Genomic DNA, 23,932 nt, shown 5'->3' on the forward strand with positions numbered 1-23,932 from the left:
TGAATATGCAAAGATGATCAAACGCCCTTTACAAAAAAGGTAAAACATGAATGTAGGATGATTTTGAAGTTGGAGAAGAAAATGAGATGGGAGTTTTTAGACCTACCCTAACTGTCTTGAACCAGAATACACAGAGTTCATGCAGACCTAGACAAGACGAGCATTTGAGGTTAAAAAGTACATAAATTGTCATTTTTTTTTAGAAAATGGCCAATTGTTTTGCTAGAAGTTCACTTTATGAGAGAAATCCTGATTTCTTTACGACTGATAAAAAAGAAAGGCATGAGCATCTTGGAAGACAAAGGGGTGAGTAAATTATCTGTAAATTTTCCCCTATCTCTCTTATTTTCTCTTATCTCTAAAGTTTCACCTTTAAGACTTGTGTGGCTTAATATAATGTAAATTATGTCTCTTACTGAAATAAGTATTAGAAAACCCATGAAAGAAAAACAAAATCAACAAAATTTTGGACTCCAGGGGGCACCATTTTTTAAAGACATCAAATGGTTGCATTCAGTGAGGTACTTGTGCTACTTGTTGGTATTTTTGCTGCAACGCAACTCTTAGAATATACAACTCGGCAAAAATACTGATACAATGCCACAGCTACTGAAAGAGCTTACAGGTGGCGATGGATCTAAGTGTAGGCTTAAACCAACTGCTGTACCATCGATTTTTCACCACAAGGAGGATATGGATGTTGAGTGAAATCCACACTGAGAAACAAGCGTCGCATTTCACATCCTGTCAGGATGGCATCTAGCGTTTCTTGTCTCTGCCATTTGTAAGCTCTTTCAGTAGCTGTGGTCGACAAAAAGCATCAAAGACATCAGGGCTGAAGTGGACAGAACAAAGACGCATGTCTTTGGAAAATTTTATTCACACAAAGGCATCTTCCCATCCTTTTCTCATCTTCTTATCACTAGGAAAGCAGTGAAGACTTACATCGCTTCTCTTGTTGCCCTTCAACTGAAAATTACAACCATAAGCCGCACAATGTGGTATCGTATCAGTATTTTATTTTCTGAGTTGTGTTGCGGTATAAATAGCAACAGTTGCGCCAGTAGCTTATCGACCGCAATCATTTCATATCATAAATAATGGCACCCCTCCATAGTCCAAAAAATGTGTAAAACAACATGGAATTTCATGGGTTTTCTATTACATATTTCAGTAAGAGACATCATTTACATTATATTAAACCATACAAGTCTGAATACCCAGAGTTCCCTTTAATTAATTGAATATATATAATAATTGACATATTTAATCAGCAGAATTCACCCTCTCCTCCATGGTGTCCCAGGCTTTTCTCAATGCCATCTGCTCCTCACTTGGTTTAGCGCAGCGTCTCATTGCGCTGAGAACTGGAATAACTGGACGTCTCTGGTCATAATAAGTCCCCACAAAGTTTTGAAATGCCTTGGATAAAAACATAGGCACACATTTAGGGCTTGTGTGTGTTGTACATGAAGTGATGATTTACCATTTTACATTCAGCATACCTGATATCTCTCTGCATATCCCTTCCCCTCTGTGGAACTCCATGCCTCCAGTAACTCCTGATAGGCTCCCTCTAGCCAGCATTTCATCTCTCTGGCTTTCTGACTGGGTGAAGCCTGAGGGCAGGGCAAGGCAGGAGACATAGAACCGAATCAGAGATTGATTGCTAAATCAGAAATCATGCTGAAACAAGTAGAGGGTGATTCTGGAATGATATTTTGATAGAGGACAACTGTGGAGGAATGCACAAGTGCCCTGTGGTATCTGTACCTTGTGCAGTGGGGAGGCCAGCACAGCAGGAGTGAAGTATGTAGGGAGGTTGACAGGAGAAAGGCATGGAGGAAAAAGCAGAGATTGAAACTGCATCCAACCAGGAGGGGGCGACAGAGAGGAGGAGGAAGAGAAGTTATAGAGCCATAATATGGGAAAGGGGGTTAGAAAGAGAGAAAAATTAAGATCAGCAAAAGCACAGATCCAGATGGGAGATTCAGTTGGAGATGGTCTTACCTCAAAATCATCATCAGCTGCAGGGAGATCGTTGGAGTACTGCAGGAACTGAGCAATGTATGTCATGATAGACTTTTCATCAGGTTTACTGACATCAACGTCTAAGAGGAAAAAGAATTTAAATGGACAAATCATCAATAAACTTAAAACGCACTAGCGCTGCCCCCGACTTTTTGAGTCCCAGGATGGCAAAGCAAAACTTATTACTAAAATATAAATGCTTCTGTATATTTTCATGTATTGTTTACCTGTATATTATAGAAAAAAACATAAAACAATATTACATAGACATACTTAAATGGGCTTCTATACTGTCATTAGAATGAGTAATTTATTATTTCATATTATTGCTATATTTTAAATATTATCTGGGAAATATTTTTGTATTTAGTATTAATTTAGTATTAATTATTTATCTATTTTCCACCCACTATTAAAGCAGTGGTTCTGGAGCAGTTGTTAACAATTTACTGGAAAATAAATATTTTGTATTCACAATTTCTTCTACAACAATATATTTTAGCTTGGCAAGAAAATGTGTAACTACAAAAAAAAAAAAAAAAATTTGGCTGTAGTTTAAAAAAAAAAGTCTTAATTTACAGTGACTTCTTTTCAACAAAACACATTTTTAAAATTAGGCTACCTTATAACTCCAGATTTTTCAAAACTGCTGTTGAATGTGTGAATAAAATAAGAGATATCTTGTTTTGTAGTTGTTTTGTCTCATTTTAAATAATACTGTCATCTCAAGGCCAGCTTGGATGTTTGCTGAGGCCCGACTGGTTGAGAACTACTGAATTAGAAAAAAAAACAACAACAACCAAAAAAAAAAAAAACAGCAAAATAAAAAAATGAAATAAATAAATAAATAAATAGTTTTTATTTATTTGTTAAAAAAGTAGCACTATGAATAGATCATTTTAAAAGGGACATCGGATGCAAAATTCACTTTTACATGGTGTTTGCATATAAATATGTCTTAGCAGTAAAAATACTGCAGATAAAAAAAGCAGATAAAAATCCACTCATTCCTTTTTTTATTAATCCACAAAAAACCTACACTGTCACAATTATCGAGCCGTTCTGATTTTCTGAGCAGGCTCTGTCCACAACCACTGACGGACTGTCCTGTATTAGCATATTTCCGCCCTCAGACAGTTGTACACTGTCCGCCATTTTCTTTGTACTCGAGCAGCTGTAGCAACAATGTCTCATAAGCAATTCAGGTGTTTTGTAATTGGATATGACCTGAAATCAGAGCCACTGTGGACGTAGTGGATAGTTGTTGTTTGTGTTGGTAACGCGCCACTGAATACACAAAACAACAGAAGAGAGGGGCGGGGTGAGAAGAGCTCATTATCATTTACAGAGACATGCACCGAAACGGGTCACTGTGAACACAGCTGTTTTTGACAAGGTAAAAAGGGTGTTGTTTTACATGATTGTGGAGGAATTTTAAAGGAGAAGTCCACTTTCAGAACAACAATTTACAAATAATTTACTCACCCCCTTGTCATCCAAGATGTTCATGTCTTTCTGTCTTCAGTCGTAAAGAAATTATGGTTTTAAGGAAAGCATTTCAAGATTTTTCTCTATTTAATGGACGTCATTGGTCCCCCGATTTTGAACTTGAAAAATGTAGTTTAAATGCAGCTTCAAAGAGTTGTAAACAATCCCAGGCGAGGAAGAAGGATCTTATCTAGCAAAACGATCAGTCATTTTTTTTCGGTATACTTTAAGCACAAAAGCTTGTGTAGCACTAGCTCTGGGATACGCGTCCACAACACTACATACTATTGAATCATGTCGAAAGGTCACACTGAACGTAGGTGTAACTACAGACCCAGTGTTTACAAAGCGAACACATAAAGACTAAGGAAGTGCAAGTAAGTCAAACGCTGTTTACAAACAAAAAGGTACAACGATGTCGGACGATTCTGAAGTTGTAGGAGAAAATAGCATGGAGTTTTTCGACATACTCTACCTTTTTTGAGCCAGAGTACACAGACGATGAACTTAGACGTGACTCGTAGCGTCATGAATGCACATCCCAGAGCCTGTGCTACACAAGCTATTGTGCTTAAAAAGTATACAAATTTTTATTTTTCAAAAAAAAAAAAAAAAGATAAGATAAGACCCAGACCCTCGGCTGGGATCGTTTAGAGCCCTTTGAAGCTGCATTTAAACTACATTTTGGAAATTCAAAATTGGGGCACCAATGAAGTCTATTATAAGGAGAAAAGTCCTGAAATTTCTTTACGACTGAAGACAGAAAGACATGAACATCTTGGATGACAAGGGGGTGAGTAAATTATTTGTAAATTGTTGTTCTGGAAGTGAACTTCTCCTTTAACCAAAGTATGAGGCAGACATTTCATGAAGATCCTAACTAAGACCCTAATAATACCAGCTTGTGGAAAATGGGTATCTGATGTCCCCTTTAATGGTACTAACAGTTTTTACCTTCTGGCTCGAGCAGTCTGGGAATTCCGAGCTCCTTCTCAGCGAGGTGAAACGCCCGCTCCAGGTTTTCCCGATGGCTGCTGGTCTGAGCTTGAGAGAGGTCCACCAGATCAGGTCTAAGGGAGCAGAGAATGGCCAGAAACACCTCACCACTCCTCCAGCTGGACTTAAAGTCCCTCACACTGGCTGAGCAACCAACTCTGGAGAAAGAAAACATGCACACATGCATCACTTTAGAGGAACAACTGGTGTGAAAATAAAACAGTCTAAACAGTTTGACCAAACATTCACAGTACATGAAAGCATCAACTAGACAAAATGAAGCTCACTTCTTGCACTGGTCCCGAACCCACAGGAGCAAAGACTTCTTAGCAGACAAACGGAAACGAGTGTGGAGCGGCGATCCCCCTCGAGGAACAGGACTACTGCTTGGAGATCCAGGAACAGAATCTAGACTAGACAGAGAGTCCAGGGAGGATGAACGGGATCCGTAAGAGAGAGTGTTGGCAAGCTCCTCTATCTGTAGTAATGAGGACAAATGAGCATGTTTAATACACAAAAAAAGTGAACAGTAGTTTATATAATGGCATACATTTTGGTAAACATTTTTTCATATTGTAAACACCCTTAAACCAAAAGACTTAAATGACTAAACAGAGCTACTGAACTCATTCAACCCATGTTCCCTGACATAAAAGTATCTTATGTAATACGTAATATTATCTGCTTCCTGTGTGCATTATTATTTTGATATTCTTTTCCCCTCTGAAAAAAATAAGAGTCTCACATCTCAAAAAGTACAAGCTAAAATGCTAAAGGTCTTAAAGTAAACATTGAAAAAAAACAGCTCAAGGCAAAGAAAGATGCAAGTATATATGACATGCTGTTTTTGTAAAGACATATGGCGTTTTCATTGTTATGCTCACATGACAGTGCAGAATGATGGTCCATATCAGGCCCAGAATGATGGAAGGTTTTCCCTCTATGATGTCTGGGATGTTTATGTTCACCAGCTTGATCTGAGAGAACATAAACAGTTGTTTATGCCATGTGTATATGAATGTTATTGTCCTAACAGATGGAAAAATCATTATCAGTTTTGTAAGAATCACAAAACCCTCTTACCGATTTGTTCTTCAAGAAGTTCAAAGCGGTCTCGATGTTGCCTCTCTGCTGAAACACACCATGACCCCGCTCACGCTTCTATAGAGAAACAAATACACTCTATTGTATGCTGCATTTTTAAACATTTCAGTGATTCAGTATAAATAAATACTGGTTGAATCTCAGCGGTATGATGGCGATATTCAGCACTCACCATGCGTTGGCCACTCATCACCTCCAGCAGGTCCAGCAGTTGAGTCCCATCTCGAAGATCTGAGAACAGATCCTGGACAACAGTTGGATGGCTCCTCTGAAACACACATTATTATTTTATCTGAAAGAGGTAAAAGTGTTCACAGGGAAGTACACAGAGCATTCCAGACGTCAAGCTCTAAATCCTTATCTTTTAATAAACAATGGGGTAAAAAAAAAAAAAAAAAAAAAGAACATTTTAGGATTTTAAATACTTTAAAACAAAGAAGTTATTTAGTCATAAATGCATATATGTATATTAAGTTAAATTAACCAAAACTAAAGTAAAATAAAGTGAACCAAAAATAAAATAAGGAAAAATAAAATAAGGAGAAATTAAAATATGGAAAAATATAAATACAAATACAAATACAAATATAAATAAATAAATAAAACTATTTTAACATATTAAATGTAATTTACTAATATTAACCCTAAAGCCTACTACATCATATTTGATCAAAAACATTTATGGTCTCTAATTAATCATCATGATTAAAATTTTGATGGAAAAAATACTGTTGTACAAAATCTACTACATGCTGCCTGCCATCTAATTGATAGTTTATACTTTTTGGGTCATATATATCAGCATCTGCAACAAATTGCATATTTTTGATCAGTTTTTGGACCTCTAAATAAATTTTAAAAAAAAAAGCCTTTTTTCTTTGAGCATAAGGTCTGTATTTTTCTATATGAGTCATTAGTAAATAATACTTAAAAAAAACCCTGCAAACCTTTTTAAAGAGCTTTTAAAAATATATTGTCTAAATGTTCAATAAATAGTTCCATTAAAAAAAAAAAAATTAACAAAAAAAAAGGTAGACAAAAATGTGATTATATTAATATAAATTATTAATATTAACCCTAAAGCCTACTGTATCATATTTGATCAAAACATTTTAAGGCCTCTAAATAACCAATATGATCAAAACATTGCTGGATAAAAAAAAAAAAAAAAAAATTGTAAACGATCTACAACATGCCATCTATCAACAAACTGATAAAAAATATGATCAATATGATCAAAAAATATGAAATTTGTTGCAGATGCTGATATTTATGTCCAAAAAAGTATAAACTATCAATTAGATGACAGACGGCATGTTGTAGATTTTGTACAACAGCAAAATTTTAATCATGACGATTATTTAGAGGCCTTACATTTTTTTTGATCAAATATGTCATAGTAGGCTTTAGGATTAATAATAATAAATTATATTAATACGTTAATGTCACACACACATACATGCATGCATATATACATATATACATGTGTATGTGTATGTGTATATATATATATATATATATATATATATATATATACACATATATACACATATATACACATATATACATATATATATATATATATATATATATATATATATATATATATATATACACACACACACACACACACACACATATACACATATACACATATATATACATATACATTATATATATATATATATATATATATATATATATATATATATACACACTACTGTTCAAAAGTTTGGGGTCAGTAAGACTTGTAATAGTCTTTAAAGAAGTCTCTTATGCTCATCAAGGCTGCATTTGTTTGATTAAAAACATTGAAAAAAAACAGTAATATTGCAAAATGTTTTTACAATATAAAATAATGTTTTTTATTTTAACATACTTTAAAATAGAATTTATTCCTGTGATGAAAAGCTGAATTTTTAGCAGCTGTTACTCCAGTCTTAAGTGTCACATGATCCTTCAGAAATCATTCTAATATGCGGATTTATTATTAGAATGATCAATGTTGGATAATATCAACAGTTGTGCTGCCAAATATTTTTTGGAACCTGTGTTTTTTTTTTTTCAGGATTCTTTTATGAATAACAAGTTTAAAAAGTACAGTGTTTGTAAATTATTTATTATTAACTTTTAATAAATTTTTAATTATTGACTTAATACATCCTTGGTGAATAAAAGTATTAATTTCTTAAAAAAAAAAAAAAAAATGTACTGACCCCAAACTTTTGAACACACACACACACATATACATATACATATACATATACACACACATATATATACACACATATATATACACACACATATATATATATATATGTTTTTTTTAATATATTGCGTTTTATTACTTATAAATTCAAATGCAAACAGTGGAAAATACACAAAAGATATTTGCTACAGTCCTCTTTTGCAGTAGACTGATGTGACACTCTCTCAAAATATAACTTTACAAAAAAAATAGTTAGGAAATTAGTGTTATAGTGTGATATTTTGTGATATGTTAGTGATTCATGCATCAAAGAGTTGATCTGATGTAAAATGAAGCAACACTGCAGATTACTGGAGCTTTACACAGGTTATCACTTGCAGGAGGGTTAAGAGCTCTTGCGTTTAAAAAGCGGCCAAGAGGCGGTGGATGGGCTAAATGGCTCATGTTACAATCTGCTGAAGCGCACCGCTGCCGGGCGGGGAATTATAAATAAATCAAGCGCCTTGCCATATGCAATTCTCAAAAGCAGACAGAGCAGAGTACACCTTCCTTGCTGACCAGTGAGTCAGTGATTGAGCTACAGCCTCAGTTTGACTCTTAACACATTTAGACTACATAGTCAGACTCATTACAGTAAGTTATGAGTTGTTCTTGGGTTTACCTTGGAGAGCTGTGCATTGATCCAGTTTGTAAATGTCCTCTTTTGAATCTGCTCCTGCTCCACTGTTAAAAAAGGAATATTACATCAGACAGGATTTATTCCAGGACCAAACTCACACTTAAAAAAAATGTGAATGTATGTTAAGGAAACAGTATGAGCACATTGGCACAACTAGAATACATCAATGCAAAAGTATGTACACGTCTTGCCAGAGAACAGCTTTGGGGCTTTCTGGTTTATAGTACATCAAAAATACAGCATGTCTTCATACATAACTATTTATAAGCGGAGAACATTGCATGACCACTGGAAACCTGGCTCAACTTACCAATCGCTGAGCCATCAACGGCCTCCACCTCAAACAAGGCTTTGAGAGACACCATATTCCTTCGTTTCTGTATTAACTTTTTCCTCATTTAGTGTTTCACTGAATCCCAATGCAAACGCTCATTAGGCTTAACCAGCATCCCATCCCATCACAGCTGTATTTAATTTAAACTTTGTCCCATGCTATAAAAAGGTAGACTGGGCCTTTCCCTCAATACGAGATGCTCATTTAGTTTCATGGGACAAGATCAAACAGGCTGAGTCAGTAATTCATCTTGATATGAGCGCTCGCCCATAACATACTGGACATCCTGTTTGCACAGTCACAAACGCACTTAACTGCTGTATAATGATGATCCCTAGGATTTTAAATACTTTATAACAAAAAAATATTTAGTCATATATGCATATATTTATATTAAAATTAATTAACAAAAAATAAAGTTAAATAAATTTGATCAATAATAATATTAACAAAAACTTCAATTCACCAAAATATGTAAAAATAAAATAAAATATTAAAATAAATATTAAAATAAAGTATTTATTAAAGTATATTATTATATAATAGTGTATATTATATAATATAAGTATATAATAAAATATATTATTATTATTATTATATATATATTATAATAAATAAATAAAAAGTTTTAAGATTTAAAAATTAAAACAGAAATATTTAGTCATGTATGCAAATATGTTCAATTAAATTAACCAAAAATAAAATTAACCGAATATAACATAAACAAAATAAATAAAAAAAATAAAATTCACCAAAAACAGGGAAACAAAATAAAATATAATATAAAATAAGGAAAAATAAAATAAAATAAAATAAATTGAAATCACAATGGATCATCACAAATCATTTAAAACAAAGAAATGTTTAAATGTCATATATGCAAATATTTAAATTATATTAAATTAAAATAAATTAACCAAAAATAAAGTGAACCAAATATAAAACTGACATACAAAACAATAATAAAATTCAACTAAAATAAGGAAAAATAAAATAGAAAATGAAAATAAAATAAGGAAAAATAAAATTAAATATAAAATTAAATTAAATTAAATAAATAAAGTTTTAAATGTTAAAATGTTTAGTCATATATGCAAATATATAAATTAAATTAAATTAAATTAACCAAAAATAAGTTAATCAAAATCAACACAAATAAAATAAAATAAAATAAAATAAAATAAAATAAAATTCACCAAAAATAAGGAAAAATAGAATAAATAAAATAATAAAAAAGGTACAAAGAAAACTGAAAATTTTAGGATTTTAAATAGTTGAAATCTAAGAAATATTTAGTCATATTCGCAAATATATTTTTGGTTATCAATTAAAATAACCAAAAATAAAGCAAAATACTGTGAATCAAAAATGAAAAACAAAAATGAAATTGAATTCACCAAAAATAAGGAAAAATATTTTTTTTTATTTAATTTTATTAATTTTATTTCATTTTAAACAAAACAAAACAAAACGTTGGTCATATATGCATATATACAAATGAAATTAACCAAATAAAAGAAGTAAAATAGAGTGAACCAAAAATAAAATTATAAAAAAAAAAAAAATTAATTAAAAAAGTAAATTCATCAAAAATAAGAAAAAAATAAAATAAGGAAAAATCAAAAACTGAAATAACATAACATAACATAACATAAAATAAAATAACTCAATAGAATGTTTTGGTGTTACTCAGGGTTATTATTGTTAGCCATTGAGAAAATATGAAAACTTATGAAAAACAAAGAAAAAAAAATTAAGACAGTTGTCCGATACTGTACTGAAACAACTAAAACTAAAATAAACATTAAAAAAACAAAACAAAAAGAACATGCTCTTGAATGTACCAGCTTTAGAAATTGAGAAAGGCCTTTGTATATGATATCAAATAGATATAACATACATTCCAACACAGCTCCACTGCATTCATAAAATGTAATCTAACAACAACAGCTAACTTGTTAAAAGTAACAAGTGCTAATCTGTCTCCAGATGACAGATGTGTCACAACCGTACAAAATACAAACATGTGATGTCACTCAAACATGACTTCAGACAAGCTGTCTCACTTTAAGACCGGCCTGTCGTCACAGCAAACACTCGGCTGCCTGGCAACAGTAAACCAGAGAGCAAAGACTGTCTGAACCGAGTCCAGCACACACACCGATGGTTTTAACTGACAGAAACGCTGAGACACATTAAACACAAGTAAGAGGAAATAAAAGAACAGACACCAACAACTTCAGGTTCAAAAGCCTTCAAAAGCCTTCAAGGGGATTTTGGCTTTATAAAACAGTTACAGTTGAGGAAATTTGGTAAATGAATAATCATTCTGAAAAATACACATTGCTTGTTACTCTCACAAATGATTCCTGAGGTGTTAAAGTCGTTTTAGGCAGGACTATCTGTTTGATGGTGCAGAAACTACACTTTAACTATAAAGTTAGTGTGTACTCAGGATCATGTTTACTCAGGATGATGATGAACAGGTTCTAGAAAAAGGAAACAAGTTACTTCTACGATAAACGTCTAGTACACCCTCCCAGAACATGTTTTGTTTGAAAACTTGGTGAGTCAACAGTTTACGATTCCCACTCGCCGTCTGGAATCCGCCCTAAACCTCCAGAGGAGGAGACAAGTAGGAAAGCAACAGTAGCAGAACAAATAAAGTGGCAAACAGTCTGTCTCAGGTGGTGATAAGCACATTTATCTTGCGATAGATTCTTTAGTCAACAGACAAAACAGAATCCTTTAAGTAAATGACTCCTCATTCATTTCAAATTACTTCCTTGCGATTCAAATCATTGCTCTTTTTTCTTTAATACACATAATCAGCCCCAGAACGTATCTATCAACAAAAAAGGGCATTTAAGTGAAAGTGGAATTTAAAAAAAAAAAAAAAAAAAAGAAAAAAAAAATCTTCAAGTCAACTTAAAATCATGTTATGATAATAAGGTCATGTTCAATGCATTCACTTAGGCACATTTAATGCCTCATCCCATTTAATATTGTGTTATTTAGATTTTATGTAACACATATTTACAAAAAATATTGTGTTAGGTTCTTTACCATTAATTTTTTTCCTATGGTATATCACTTGTGACCACAAAAGTGTGACAGTTTTTTTAAAAAGACCACTTAGAATCATCAAATGAAGTTTTTTTTTTTTTTTTTTTTTTTTCAAATTGCAAATCTAAAAAAAAACTTTGGATAAGGAAACCAATGGTAAGTAGAGTCGTCACAAACTATTATTTAGATAATTAAGCAGAGGTCGACCGATATTGGATTTTACAGATACCGATAACTAGGTTGGACCACACTGACCGATACCGATAGTTTTTAAAATGGATACTGAATGGAAATTAAATAGTGCTCTACTATTTAAAAAAAAAAAAAAAAAAAAAAGGTAGCCTACTGAACCATACTTTGTAAATGAATAAAGATATTAATATTAATTATATATTGATCATTACGGTGTTCATTAATGTTAACAAAAGCAACTAAAATGTTTAAAATATATCAGTAAATGCTAAAATTAACACACTCTAACAAGGAACAATACTTCTGTTCTACAGCTTTTATCAATCCTAATGTTACAAATTGACTCATATTGTAAAGTGTTACCATTACATCAACAATCAAGCTGAAGATGGCCATCTTTTAATATCTACACAAAGGCCACAGTATTGAAATTGCATACATATGGATATTGTGTACTTTCACAATTTAACTGCTTCGATTCTAGAACATTTGTCAAAAAAAGTTTATTCAACTTGAAATGTTAAATTACACTAAGTGACAACTTAGATATTTGAGTTGAATCAAATTAAAATTTTAAGGCAGCTGGGTTACTTACCCATCTGTTAAGTTTAGCAAACACAAATATCTAAGTTGTTACTTAGTACAACTTAACATTTCAAGTTGAATAAACTTATTTTAGATGACTGAACTTAAAATTTTAAGGCACCAGGGTAACAAATTATTTTAAGCTGACTCAACAAATTGTGTTTTATATTTTTTACAGTGTAGTCAGCTGACTTGCTGCCTCGCTGCCTTATCAGGCAGTGACTTCGAAGGCTGCAAAGGCAACTCTAGAAACAGTTTCGGACAGACTTCAGAGGCAGCAGAACGTGATGCCGTTGCTAGGTTACCTAACAGTTAAGTTGTAGATTTTGTAGAAAAACAATCTTATACAGTTCTATATAAATGCTTTAATAATACATAAAGACCTCAATGTCATTACCCACCGAAGCTCTGTGCATCAGAGAAGACGACTGAGAATGGCAGCTACTTTTTGCTTAAAAAAAATAAAAGCGCTGATGCAAGTAATATTGCAGAACAGGTCATTGTTATTAGAGGCTGTTTCGTTATTATTGGTAGTATATTGTAAATATTATTCTTATTCACTACTCATTTGAACCCTTTAAACATTTTATTAAATACTATTATTACAAACAATATTATTTATTATGCTTTTGACACTATTACGATTCATAAAGTATATCATGGTCAAGATCTCATCTATTATATAAAGTAACAAGTCTAATTTCACCAGAATATCTTTATTTATATAGCCTAAATGACGCACACGCACAGGATTGTGGGAAATCGAAGGCAGCGAAGGATACATCTATGCTGCCTTCAAAATTCCATCAGAAGAAGGTAGCTCCGGAGAATTCGGACGTGCCTTGATGCCTTCCTGCCTTGGAAATTTTAGAGCTTTCGGACGCAGCCGTGGTTTATTAAACTGTTAAAATACATCATGTAATATCTAAACAATGTAACTAATGTACATTATGCATTATAACAAATGTCTGCAGAGGGCGCAAATGGCCTGATGACTGTTTTTACACTTTACTGCATGATCTAAACCTTGTTTAATATTGACTAAACAACATTTCAAATGTCTACTTAATCTTTAATATTTAACCATTTGGTTACGACAGAAATGCTACAGCCATTGTAATTCTTTTAATATGTGGACATCAAAATAAGTAAACTCGGAGTGAAGTTTTTATTTTGAAATCGCGATGAACAGTTAGTTAGCATACTGAGAAAGACACTTATGTATTGTCATGTGTTTGCGTAAGTTTAAAAACGTTTTACCTTACAAATCTGATGAAATGGTGCAGGTTGTGTTCTCAGATGACCGTTATAAGAAACCCAAACGTACAACAACGTGAGATGGAGAGATGGAGTTTGAGACGCTCCACGCATGTAAATGATAACAGCAGCTTTTTCTGTGAATGAAGCTGCTCTTACATGCACACATGTAAACAATTAAAGTGCATATATTAAATATGCATTTCATATATTATATTTAATTGAATCGTAGCGTTCTATTCAATATAATTACGCTTTATTATGATCTAAATGGGTTTAATACATCATGCAGCCTTGGAAAACGGTCTAACAATGAGTTAAATGTATTTGCGTCCGTGGAATGCGCCACTTCCAGTATTGTGCAGGTTCCTCCACAAGGGCAAATTGCAGTCTAGGATTTTTTTTTTTAAACCGAATATATAAATTATATCGAGGAATCGTGACAGCCCTAATTGTAAACGTTCAAAAATGACCAAAAAGCTTATAAGAAGTGAAGACTGACCTTGTAAGAGTAAGTGCACATCATCAATGTCCAGTGGTACAACCCCCTCTTCCTCCACAGGAGCACAGGTTTCTCCCCCTGACGCCATTACTGCTTCTTCGGCACTCTCACACACTCATTCCCACTAAAATTATAGAAAAAAAAACAATAATGGTACTATTGTTATCATAAACACAGTACACTTTTAAACATGTCATTACATTAGATTCTGTCTATATCAGTAAGCACAAGATTTTACATGTTCACCTCCTGTGCTTTTGGAGACACTCAAAAACAAACTTGTATTGTTGCCTGTTTTGATATTGATATTGCATATCAGTTAGCAAATGAGCACGACAAAGATAACAATACAGTTTGAGATGGCGCAAAGGGTGACCCTTTCTTTAATAATGTATAGATTTAAAATGCCAAAACCAAATATCTGAGGCAAGGTCTCGAATACTACAGTGCTGTGATAGAGCTCCGTTAACAGACTCCTAATTACATAAATAATTCTGATGGTACTGTGAATTAGTTTGAGAGAGAAAGGGCTTGTGAACACAAACAACATCAGCATAAAGTATCAATGTGAAAAAGCAAAGCAAAGGAGGAAGTGTAGACCTACTGGGGAGATATTAGGCTAATCATATTCCAAACCCACACACAATGCCAAAAAAGTCTAATAAAAGAATACAGAACAGTAAGTTACTACTGTTTGATTCAAGGGAAGTACATAATAAATGCACATATGCACACAGGCAGCCTGAGGGCTTATGACTTAATCTAATTATTGTCATTGCTGAAATGCTACACTGACTAATGTATATTCAGGAGAGCTTATTATCTTAATACACTATATACAAATGGTATTTTAATTGTAATTAGATTTTAATTGTTATTTTAATTGTGACCATTGCATACTGTATGACTTATAATAATAAATATAATAAATATAATGATAATTATTGTTGTTTATATTATATATAACATTATATTTAGAATTTCTGTTGGTCACAATAATTATTAATAAATAATTTTAAGTGTAGTTAAAATTTTAATTGTAATTTTAACTGTAACCATTATTGTTGTTAGTAATACATATAACATTATATTCAGAATTTTTGTTGGTTTTAATTGTGATTAGATTTGAATTATTTTAATTGTGACCATTACATGCTGTACAAATAATAACAATAAATATTATTCTTATTATTCTTCTTCTTATTATCATCATTATTATTATTGTTGTTGTTAATATTGCATATAACATTATATTTAGATTTATATTTTTGTTGGTCAAAATAATAATAAATAAATAATTTTAATTGCGATTAGATTTGAATCATTTTAATTGTGACCATTACATGCTGTACAAATAATAATAATAAACATTATTATTATTATTATTGTAACAACAACAATAATAATAATAATTATTATTATTACCATTATTATTATTGTTGTTGTTGTTGTTAATATTTCATATAACATTATATTTAGAATTTTTGTTGGTCAAAATAATAATTAATGAATAATTTTAATTGTGATTAGATTTGAATTATTTTAATTGTGATCATTACTTGCTGTACAAATAATAATAATAAATATTATTATTATTATTGTAACAACAACAACAATAATAATAATAATAATAATAATTATTATTATTATTAGTATTATTTGCATTATTATTATTGTTGTTAATATTTCATATAACATATTTAGAATTTTTGTTGGTCAAAATAATAATTAATTAATTATTTTAATTGTGATTAGATTTGAATTATTTTAGTTGTGATCATTACATGCTGTATAAAAATAATAATAATAATAATAATGATAATAATAATAATAATATTATTATTATTATTATTATTATTATTGTAACAACAACAAATTATTATTATTATTATTATTATTATTGTTGTTGTTGTTAATATTTCATATAACATTATATTTAGAATTTTTGTTGGTACATGCTGTACAAATAATAAATATTATTATTATTATTATTATTATTGTAACAACAACAATTATTATTATTATTATCATTATTATTATTGTTGTTGTTAATATTTCATATAACATTATATTTAGAATTTTTGTTGGTCACAATAATAATTAATGAATACTTTTAATTGTGATTAGATTTTAATTATTTCAATTGTGACCATTATATACTGTACAACTACTACTACTACTACTACTACTAATAATAATAATAATATATAAAATTATATTTAGGATTTTTGTTGGTCACAATAATAATTATTCAATATTTGTGATTAGATTTTAATTATTAAATTGTGACCATTACATACTGAATGAAAACTACTAATCATAATAATAATAATAATAATCATAATCATAATAATAATAATAATAATAATAATAATAATAATTATTATTATTATTATTATTATTATTATATTTAGAAACGTTATTGTTCACAATAATAATTATTCAATAATTTAATATCAGTATAACAATAGCATCAATAATTTAAAATGTAAATATAAAATTATTAACATTATTATTGTTGTTTTTATTGACAATATTAATAATAATAATAATTATTATTATTACATACTTAGACACATATGATGTAATAAAAGTATTGTTACATTTATATCTACAATTTATTGTTGTTGACAACAATAATAATAACAAAATGAAATAGTAAATATTATAAGTAAAAACAAAACCAAAATGACAAAAATAATGATCACAGACATATATACATATTATATATTACTTTTATATTTATCACCTATTATGTTGTTATTTGGTTGTAAAGTAAAAAAAACAAAAAAAGTACGCAACCAACATATTAAAAAATTAAAGCTGCCTCACCTGTATTGTTTCCTGTTGTAAAGCTATTAAGCTGTGTTTTTAGAGACCCAACGTAGACTCAACATTTAAAAAAAAAAAGATTACAGATCAAGTAGAAAAGAGCAAATACCTGTTTTAAAAAAAAGAAGAGAAGTATCTTCTAAAAAGCTTGTTAACAGGTCTCAAAAAATCTGTTCTTGCACATGCTGAAATGAACACAAATGCAAAGTATCTCTGAATGAGTTGAAAGCATAACAGGTAGTGACACCGTCAAGGACTCTTCTGAACACTCATGACCTTGTTATTAAATGTGAAAATTACTGAATGGTCATTAGAGGGCACTGCTTGAATCACTCCTGATTCTTCCAGAATACAGTCACTCATTCAGCACACACACCTGTTATTTCTGGGTGAGATTCAGACTCCCCATTTAAAACTGCTAAAGAGCTGTGAATACAGCAGCCTCTCACGCTGCTGCCAGTACTGACATCAAAAGGGCAAATACAGCACTGGGAATACCCAAACATTGTTACCAGCAGTCCAGGTACTTTTTCCACATACATGCACAGGTTGACTGCCAGAGGAGTAAGAGAAAGGGCACGACGGACGGAGAGACCGATGTGGAATTTGACGCTATTAATAGATTAGTTAGATTGATGACATGCAAAAAGCATTCACTGTCAGCTGTGTAAACTTCACCGTCATTTACCATAATTCCCTTAAACAAGCATTTGAGACTAAGACTAAACTTGTATTGTTTCTGTAATCCAAACCGCATACCTAATAACTGACGCTAAGATTAAATAAATCACAAGTGATTCGGTGGTGCAGCATTTAAAGAAATTAAATGGTTTCACACCAAATTAAAAGAAATCACACACACACGTGTATATATATATATATATATATATATGTGTGTGTACATGTGTGAATAAACACACAAAAACAAATGACTTACATAAACATATTATATATTACATATTTTGCAAGATTGCATTTACTCTGGTTTTAATATCATTTTTAATTTAAATAATAAAATGTATTAAATAATAAAATAAAAAAATAAAATAGCACTGGTCCTAAAACAGCCTTAATTTTTCATGCAAAATATAATTTCTTGTTTTTGTTTTACTTTTGATTTTTGGGTGAAATATCACCTAGAAATGTTCCTGACAGGTTTTCACCAACTAAAAGTTCGTAAGTTCAGTCAAACAAAGGGCATCAACATGCTACAATGTTAATTCCACAAGTGACCTCTACATGAGTGACATTACAGCTGTATTGGGGTCTCATAATGCGCAGTGTCATGAGTTGACATGCACGTCCTCATTCTCACTGTTCCACTTCAAGTGAAACTGTATCAGATGACACTGCCCGTGGTGGTATTATTATTGCAAGGACATGGTTACCAATGTGACACTCATTCAAAGGTGGCTTCAGTTTCACACAACTAAACACACACATTATTGGGTCATCATGCAAAAACAAAATTTTGAAAAAAATATTTCAAGTCAAACAGTGCATCCTTTATTTTTGTGCTATACACGGAATGTCTTTTGCACCCTTCAAACACATCTATTATGCTACATAACGATAATGGCAGAGCCCCAAAACATCTTACTAATTAGTGGAAGAGCAAGATCAGACAAAGCCTCATACTGAAAAGAGCTGTTAGGTGCGGTGTGATACAGCCATGGGTGGGGATGCCATTGATAATCAGTCAGAAAGAATCATATTACTTAAACACAAGGACAATGCTGTTTAACATTAATGCAACAGCAAAAATAAGGAGATATTGGACGTGGGGACCAAACCTGGTGTGTTTGATTTAAGCTGTTCATAGATTTTTACACCTGGGCTGAACACTTGCACAGGAGAAATTAGGAAAACAAACTCCTAAACTTCCTGTATATGCCACTTTTCTTGTTTAAAATACTAATAGTTGCAAAAATTCATTGTGATATGAATGAACATGAGCATAAAGTTATCCCAGAAACTGATAACACTCTGTATGCTTTACTATACAGTTTAATTACTTTCGATTAACCTTATACGGTTTAATTAACCTTCAGTCACGCAAAATGCTTTCGCAGTTTTCATCAAATAAAATAATCATTCTTTAAACAACTAACTATACAAACTATAAGATATGAAAACTTAATGAACTGATGCTGTGATTAATTTTAATGCAACGTGCTTGACAGAAGGTTGTCTGGTACAATTGCATTTCGACCATTCAACAGAGAAAGTTTACAAACTCACAATGAATGAACGCGGTTTGCTGTCTCAGGTTGGTGACAATTCTCCTCAATTATTTCCCAAACTGCACCTTTGGAAGCATTGGAAGTGAAAACGAACACTGCACGCTGCGTCGCGGCAATTATTTGTTTGAAGTGTTTTAACGCCGCCTCCAATCCGCCTGAACTTGAAGTAGAATACACCTTTCCGAGTTCCAGGAATCGTTCGAATCGGTTCGCTCGAACGGTTCGTTTCAATGAACTGATTCAAAAAGATGAATCGTTTGAATCACCACTAATGAGCGTGTGGGATTTTTAAATTGTGTCTAAATGGTGCTGTTTAGCACTGCAGTTTTGTTTGTGTGTTGTTGTTTGTTCATTATTTCAAGTCGCAATTTAAGTGCGAAATTGTTCAAATGAACCGGTTCAAAGGAATCAATGACTAAATTCACCATATTGCCTGTCACTAAACCACTGTGTGTGCCTCCGCTGTCTTTTCATATGTTTCAAAAAGCTGTTGACTAAGCTTCAATTTATGAAGTTGGTATGAAACATACTGTCCTGATCTCGCAATGCATGCATTACTACATATTTGTAGAAACAACTAACTACAATTAAGAACTAAAGGTGACACTTTATGTTTGTGTGTGAAGGCACTGCCCCCTGTTGTCCGATACAAAACACTCACCTGATGCATTTATGATCAGCATTTGTTTACTGTTCAATTGACCTAGAAATTGTAGTTTTACAGTGACTACTGTAAGTGACTATCAGATATCATCTTATCAGGGATATTAACCAGCAACCAACTGCGTCATCTGTGCCTAACTAATTTTGTGATTGGCTAAAAAATGTGGGCCTCTTACTTTTGGTGCTGTCTCTATTTCAATTTAAAAATTGAGTGTTTACTGTTGTCCTTCTGCATTATTGATGCACTATTTCCTGTTTAATACTGTACAGCAGCTTTGTCACAATCTGTATTGTTAAAAGTGCTATATAAATAAAGGTGACTTGACTCTATTTCACTGATGTCTGACATATTTCTTGGTAGATGTCATAATTGCACCATCTGGCAGCATCTTTTTTATTTCACATTAAAAACAGACATGTTTTCTAACAGAATATTACAAATGTATTAAAATCCACCTTATTTTTCCCATAAGAGTGGGTAAATTTTTTGTCTGGCTTCTGGTCTCTTCCACTTCCAGCTATTTTTAGCTGCACAAAAAGCTAGTTTTGCTGCTTGATATTGCAAACTGGTGTGTCTTACCATATTATTTTAATGTATTATCTTAATTATGAACACTTAAAGGGCATTAATTAATTTTAGCAAATTATGTTGATTACTTTTGGTTGAAAAGTACACAGTAACTCTGTAGAATTTACACATTTTAAAAGAAATGGATTTTATTCAAAATATTATCACTGCAATGTATGGTGTCACAAACAGGAAAAATAGTACAGATTTGTAAGAAAAGTGATTACCAGATTAAGAAAATCTTTGCTGAACAATGCGCATGCACATTATTTGGTCAACATTGAGTTTTTACCATTGGCTCAGCATGTAATTTCACATTAAAACAATGTTGCAACAAGTCACTGAAATGTTAAGTTAGAAATCTCTGATTTCCTTTTATTAACAGATTTTGTGAAAATGATCACTTTTATTAAATATTGGCAACTATTTTTGCCGAGTATGAATGTAACATCATAAAACAGTCGTATTTTTGTAACTGTAAATAACTTTACAGCAGTAGTACTGAAAATGATGTACATCTTCCCCTGTGCCTGCAGACGGCATCTGCCATCTCTGGTTATCCTGAGTCTGTCCGTTCCGTCTACAGCAGGGGGTGTCAAACTCGGTTCCTGGAGGGCCGCAGCCCTGCACAGTTTAGATTCAACCCTAATTAAACACACCTGATCCAGCTAATCAAGTCATTCAGGCTTGTTTGACAACTACATGTGTGTTAGAGCAGGGTTGGAACTAAACTCTGCAGGGCTGCGGCCCTCCAGGACCAGAGTTTGACACCCCTGCTCTACAGCAATGGCAAGAATCTCTGCTGCTGTAATGGATTGTGGATCTTCAGCTACAGGAACATCTGTAGCAGCCATGAACGTATCCAAGCTGATCTCTAAAGGAAGGGGCTTAGGATGTAAAGGATAAAAAAAAAGAAAATGTAATGGTTAAATGAAGGGTAAGGATTATTGCTTACAAGGCAATTTGCCTATAAGAGTTTTCTTCATCACATCAAGACATCTTGAATGTATTGTAGCAAGTCTGAAGAGTGCGTTATGTTCTAAATGCGGCTTCAAACGATCCCAGCCAAGGAAGAAGGGTCTTATCTAGCAAAACGATGGGTTATTTTAATAAAAATAATACAATTTATATACTACAAATGCTCGTCTTGTCTTACTCTGCTTGGACTGTTTTTGTTCTTGTTCATGACAGTTAGTGTTTGTCGAAAAAAACTCCCATCTCATGTTGTCCCTCAACTTCAAAATCACCCTATATCTCTGTTTTATCTTTTTTGTTAAGGGTGTTTGATCTTTTTTGCATGTTCACTTTGCAAAGACTGTGTCGGTACTTCTGCAGTGATGTAGGATGATTCTCAAATGATTTTTAAAGTTGAGGGAGAAAATACGATTGGAGTTTTTCAACATACCCTAACTGTCTCGAGCCAGAATACACAGAGTTCAAGGCCTGCAAGGCAAGACGAGCATTTGAGAATAAAAAGTATTTAAATGGTATTTTTTTTATGTAAATAACCAATTGTTTCACTAGATAAGACCCTTCTTCCTCGGCTGGGATCGTTTACAACCGCATTTAAACTTTTGGAAGTTCAAAATCAGGGCACCATAGCAGTCCATTATATGGAGAAAAATGCTGACATTTTTTCCTCAAAAAACACAATTTCTTTACGACTGAAGAAAGAAAGACATGAACATCTTGGATGACAAGGGGGTGAGTACATTATCTGTAAATTGTTGTTCTGGAAGTGGACTTCTCCTTTAATGTGGAAGAGAGCGCTGATGATTCACTCCCCCCACCTACAATCCCTGTGGGTACTGAGAATTGAATCTGCGACCTTTGGGTTGTAAGTCCGACTCTCTAACCACAAGGCCACAACTGACATTCTCATACATGCATGTTGTTTTACCGTTTCTGTTATGGATTAGGTGTCTACAACCCTTTATGTTAACCAGCTTTGACTATTTTTTTTTTAATATTTGCAGACTCTTGAACAGTCATGGTTCACATGCATGGACCATCTATACTTGCACATCACAGTGTTTAACCCGCATGCGGCAGTGGTTAAAGTTGGATTGCCGAAATATTTGGGGCCAATCAATTTTTTGCAAAAGTAAAACATTCCATTAGCTAGCAGAGAGATTGTTGGTTAGATCAAAACAATGCCATATCGCCTACTATATCTTAATCTGCAAATCGTCCTCCATCTATTCGTTTTGGAGGGCAGTCAATGACTTCCATGATGATTTGGTCTCCATGTCTTAGCATCTCAGGTGATATCTCATCCAATCCATGAGCTCGGCTTATTGATGCACACAAAATCAATTTCTTTTGCATAGTGGCCACCGGGAGTCCTTCACGCTGCTTGATGGATATGTTTAGTCAAAAAAATAGTGTGACCAACACAAAGATTATTTGCTTCACAAAACAAGCGCAAATGTTCACCATTAATGTTTGTTTGGGCACCCAAACCATGGGGTCCGATGGTGGATTCAAACCCAACGTGGTCTCTGGATAGTTAAACGCCAATCACGAATAAAACATTGTGACAAGGTATGAGCATGAGTTGTTCTTGCAGTTGATTGCAGAATGCACCGTTCGGTATGTCTTCTACATCTTCTGTTGGAGCACAAAGTTGGTCCACAGAGATCTTGATGTGATCTTGATTGGGTTTAGAAGCGTGCGGTAATGATATCGGGCATAGTCGTCTCCATGCCCAGAGTAAATGATTGTCTTATCATCACTACTACTCGGTCAGATGCATTGACCGAATTCCAAATTCCCAAGTATATCAAGACGGTAGTCATCAAAACTCCAAAGCAGTTGGACAAGTTTACCAGCCTGTTAAAGGGTTCTTTCGTGTTGCTATTCGAGTAAATGATTTTGCGCTAAAAAAGGGACCGTTCATTGAGTGTTGGATGACCGCAGGGTTTTGATCCAACATTGTCACCATCACATTAACTCTGCGTCTCTCGTCACGACCAAAGAGTTCAGATCGTTGAGGTTTGCTTGACATTGCAATAGCAAGAAATGGTTTTTTTTTATGGGATGGGGTTGCTAGCCCCACGCCTAACCCTCCTCCTTTTTCCGGGCTTGGGACCGGCACTGTCAGAGTTTACTCTTTCAGTGGCGGAGTTACTATATATTTTAAAATTAGAAATATACATTATTCATTATTTAATATAAATATTT

The 23,932-nt window shown here is 32.6% G+C and overlaps 1 protein-coding gene across 4 annotated transcripts in view; it reads right to left on the minus strand.

Annotated features, from left to right (window-relative positions):
- Positions 1-19,640, minus strand: part of LOC127182642 (nesprin-2) — a 121,248-nt gene extending 101,608 nt beyond the window's left edge. For 3 of the 4 annotated variants that reach the window (XM_051138041.1, XM_051138040.1, XM_051138039.1), the window contains exons 1-11: positions 19,517-19,640; positions 14,444-14,567; positions 8,490-8,551; positions 5,792-5,887; positions 5,599-5,676; positions 5,400-5,492; positions 4,803-4,993; positions 4,474-4,673; positions 2,011-2,111; positions 1,506-1,619; positions 1,285-1,422 (exon numbers count right to left, since the gene is read on the minus strand). In XM_051138041.1, coding sequence (XP_050993998.1) covers positions 1,285-1,422; positions 1,506-1,619; positions 2,011-2,111; positions 4,474-4,673; positions 4,803-4,993; positions 5,400-5,492; positions 5,599-5,676; positions 5,792-5,887; positions 8,490-8,551; positions 14,444-14,531 — 1,161 coding nt within the window. In that variant the 5' untranslated portion in view covers positions 14,532-14,567; positions 19,517-19,640. Of the gene's footprint in view, positions 1-1,284; positions 1,423-1,505; positions 1,620-1,773; positions 1,864-2,010; positions 2,112-4,473; positions 4,674-4,802; positions 4,994-5,399; positions 5,493-5,598; positions 5,677-5,791; positions 5,888-8,489; positions 8,552-14,443; positions 14,568-19,516 lie in introns of all 4 variants that reach the window. The other variant, XM_051138038.1, reaches the window with a different exon arrangement.
- Positions 19,641-23,932: the final 4,292 nt, after the last annotated feature.

This window comes from Labeo rohita, chromosome 20, assembly GCF_022985175.1.
Source record: "Labeo rohita strain BAU-BD-2019 chromosome 20, IGBB_LRoh.1.0, whole genome shotgun sequence".
Taxonomy (NCBI): domain Eukaryota; kingdom Metazoa; phylum Chordata; class Actinopteri; order Cypriniformes; family Cyprinidae; genus Labeo; species Labeo rohita.